Source organism: Malania oleifera, chromosome 8, assembly GCF_029873635.1.
Source record: "Malania oleifera isolate guangnan ecotype guangnan chromosome 8, ASM2987363v1, whole genome shotgun sequence".
Lineage (NCBI taxonomy): Eukaryota > Viridiplantae > Streptophyta > Magnoliopsida > Santalales > Ximeniaceae > Malania > Malania oleifera.
Window position 1 is genome coordinate 14,752,554 of NC_080424.1, and position 3,184 is coordinate 14,755,737.

At 35.0% G+C, this 3,184-nt stretch overlaps 1 protein-coding gene across 2 annotated transcripts in view; it reads left to right on the forward strand.

The window, feature by feature from the left end:
* Nucleotides 1–1,126: 1,126 nt before the first annotated feature.
* The window catches only part of LOC131162399 (sterol 3-beta-glucosyltransferase UGT80B1), a 109,865-nt gene continuing 107,807 nt past the window's right edge, over nt 1,127–3,184 (forward strand). Inside the window, exons 1-3 of one of the 2 annotated variants that reach the window (XM_058118844.1) lie at nt 1,130–1,314; nt 1,466–1,548; nt 1,821–2,185. In XM_058118844.1, coding sequence (XP_057974827.1) covers nt 1,930–2,185 — 256 coding nt within the window. In that variant the 5' untranslated portion in view covers nt 1,130–1,314; nt 1,466–1,548; nt 1,821–1,929. Of the gene's footprint in view, nt 2,186–3,184 lie in introns of both variants that reach the window. The other variant, XM_058118845.1, reaches the window with a different exon arrangement.

Here is a 3,184-nt window from a genome sequence, read left to right on the forward strand (position 1 = left end):
ACATCTCCTACTCTAATTACATTCACAACACTATCTTTTAAGTTTTTGTCTATAATAAGGCCTACTCCATTCTTATGTTTTTATTTTCTAGTGTACCAAAATCTAAATCCTGATTTATCAATTTCTGTAACTTTCTCCCCCACCCACTAAGTTTCTTGAAGGCAAATTATATTAATTATTCTTCTGATCATTGTATCCACAATTTCCATGCTTTTACCCGTAAGTGTCCCTATATTCCAAGTTGCTAATCTAATCCTAGTTTTCTAAACTAACGTCTTTACTTGCCCACGTCCAGAATGAAGCAGGAACCCTCACATATTTGACACCGTATCCAGGAGCTGATACGGTGCGTCGCTTCGGGGTGACGACCTAACCCACCCTCGCCCACTTTTCGATACACCTGATTGGTTCAAGTGCAATGAGTCGCTTGTAGGGGACGCCCCAACAAATATTCGGTAAGAATTCATATCAAAGTGATCTAACAAATTTTACGCTGGCTGTTAGATACCCAACGCAACCCTCCTCTTTTACTCGGGCTTGAGACCGGCCGTGTGTGAAAAAATTAGGACATTAAGTATATCACAAGCGGAGTTTTGAAAGTAGAACAATAAGTAAAATCATTATAATAAATTTTACTTTTATTACAATAATTTTTTAATTTGTATTATTTGTAATTTGATTATTTTAATCGGATTTTTATAATATTATTTGATTTAAAAATAAAAATAAATATTTTTTTAATTAAAATTAAAATTTATATTAGTTTTATAAATTTTAATCAAACATATTGCTAGTTTTTAGTTTTAAATTTCCATTTCTAGTTTTTGGTTTTTGTTTCTGATTTTCGTCTCACTAATTTTTCACAATGATACTATGATTCCTAAAATTTTTGGTAACAAATGATCAAAATAATTAAAAGTCATAAAATCTAATTTTTAGTTTTTCAATAAACAACTGACCGGTAATAGAAATAAAATATTGATAATTTTTTTTTTTTTATAATATGTTTTTTTATTGTGAAAAAATAAAAACACAAAATAAAAAACAATAACGAAACAGACCCTTAAAAAAATTGAATGAGAGGGCTGTGTTGTGATTTGTGGGGGAATGAATTTTACCTTTATTTTTTTGGTCCAAAATTTTCACATAGGCTGCACGTGCTTTTATGAGCAGTCTATGCGGTTCAATTTTGTTGTATTGAACATGTCTGTCTCGAATCAGGCAGCGGGAAGCTTCTGGCACGATGGCTCTGTGTGGTTGTTCATCTGTGCTTCCTCTTGGCTGATTAAAACCTTGTTGGGGGTTTAAAACAGGGTTTATTTCCTCGCTGGCGCTCAGATTCTGCTTACTATTTTTCCCGTTTCTATACTTTAATCTGTATCTTCATGAGGAGATAGAACTTTATTGATTACTGAAATTTGTAGTTGTTTGGTTCTCTATTTTTTTTTTCTTGATCGTTTGCTAGGGCTCGGTGCTTTATGCTTTGGTCCTTGATACCTTTTTCTACTCTGAGGAGCTGTGGATGATCCTTTTTCTGATAGATATGTGGTACCTTCTCTTCGTGCGCATATATAGAGTTTTAGTAGCCGTTGCTTTCAGTCTAGATGCCTTTAAATAGTGTTGTAGAGCGAGAGACTCTCCTGTAGATTTGAATTGATTAAGAAGTGAGGTTGCACTTAAAACTTGCTTACCGAACAGTCTTCGCACTGGTTGACTGGTGGCTAATGCTTTCTGTTGCACTATAGCATCGAATATTTATGCTTTCCTTGGATTTTTACGCCCATCCAGCATGTTTTTTATGTACCCTTTTGCATTTTCAGCTCTGGGTTTGACGAATTGGGTAGTTTGGAGACTGGGAACTGTTTTTTCTTGTAGAGGGTTTTGACTTTCTAGGGTGGGGTTTAGTGGAGAAGCTCTGAATCAGAGGATATGAGGGGCAATGGGTATGATCATTCTTTGAGAGATATGGAAGAGGAAGGCAGACGAAACCAAAATATGGACAAAAGTTCCGGCCCAACAGAAACCATTGGTGTTATTAGTGCATCAGCTGCGGTGGAAAGTAAGTCTCCAAACGAACGGGTTGATGCCGACTCTCTTGATGGGAAGGCGAATTGCTCCATGCAGTCATTAGTTTTAGAGACTTCACAGTCAAAAGAGCTAGACATCAGTCCTTCGCCTCGCAGAGGTTAGTACTGGAATTGAAGTTCTTGATTTAATGTCTTTTGCTTTCAATTCTGGATCTTGGGGCTTAATTTCAAGCTGTGCAAACGCGAAAGCTTAGCTGGGAAAGGGTTCGTAATGGATTCTCCAGCACTAGTTTACCCATTATTCTGCAGTTTATTTTATTTATTTGTTTATTTATTTTTTCCTTTTCTTTCTTGTTCTTTAAGTCACCACCTTCCCCTACATTCCCCACCACTTTTCACCTTAAAATAATAATTTATGCAGGCACTTGAGTTAGATGATCACCAAAATTTTGCAGTTGCTTGCTTTCTTTAGTTTGGTGGGTGAAAGTACTTGAACCATAGCCAAGGATTTGATGACACAGCGGTCTTAGATTTTTAATTACACTGATATTAGTACTAACTGGAATGTATGGGTTTGCTTGTTTAGTACTATGGGAGTGTTAATCATCGGAATCTGGATTGAATTAGTTGATTGCTCATGGATCTAATTAAAAATGCACATATCATTCCGTGTACACACTCTGCTGTCAGTTACATGCCTTTCCTTGATTTTTGCCATGTATGGTTATCCTGTGAATTGCATTTTATGTTGTCAAATTTCATATATGAGCATGCTCATGAACCTTCTATAATACACTCTTAATTGTTGGATGTTGATCCCAAAGCATAAGTTTAGCATATTACATATAATAAAGTTAAAAGCCTCTTTTGAAGCCTCCTCTTTCTGGTTTTTATTTTACATGAGAAAGTTATCCATTTTTCTATGCATAAGATGGATTAGTAATCATCATGTGTTTGTCCATGAACTGAGATAAGTTATCCTATTGTAGTTTGACCTTGAATGATGTGCTTGCTGATACTGAGGCTATTTGCTGCCATCAACAGTTTAAAATAAATTATGAACTTGGAAGAACTACCTATTAGATATATTCAACTAAATAAATTTTGTATATGTAACTCTTTCTTGTTTATTTTTCAACCTTAAGAAAAACTAAGCT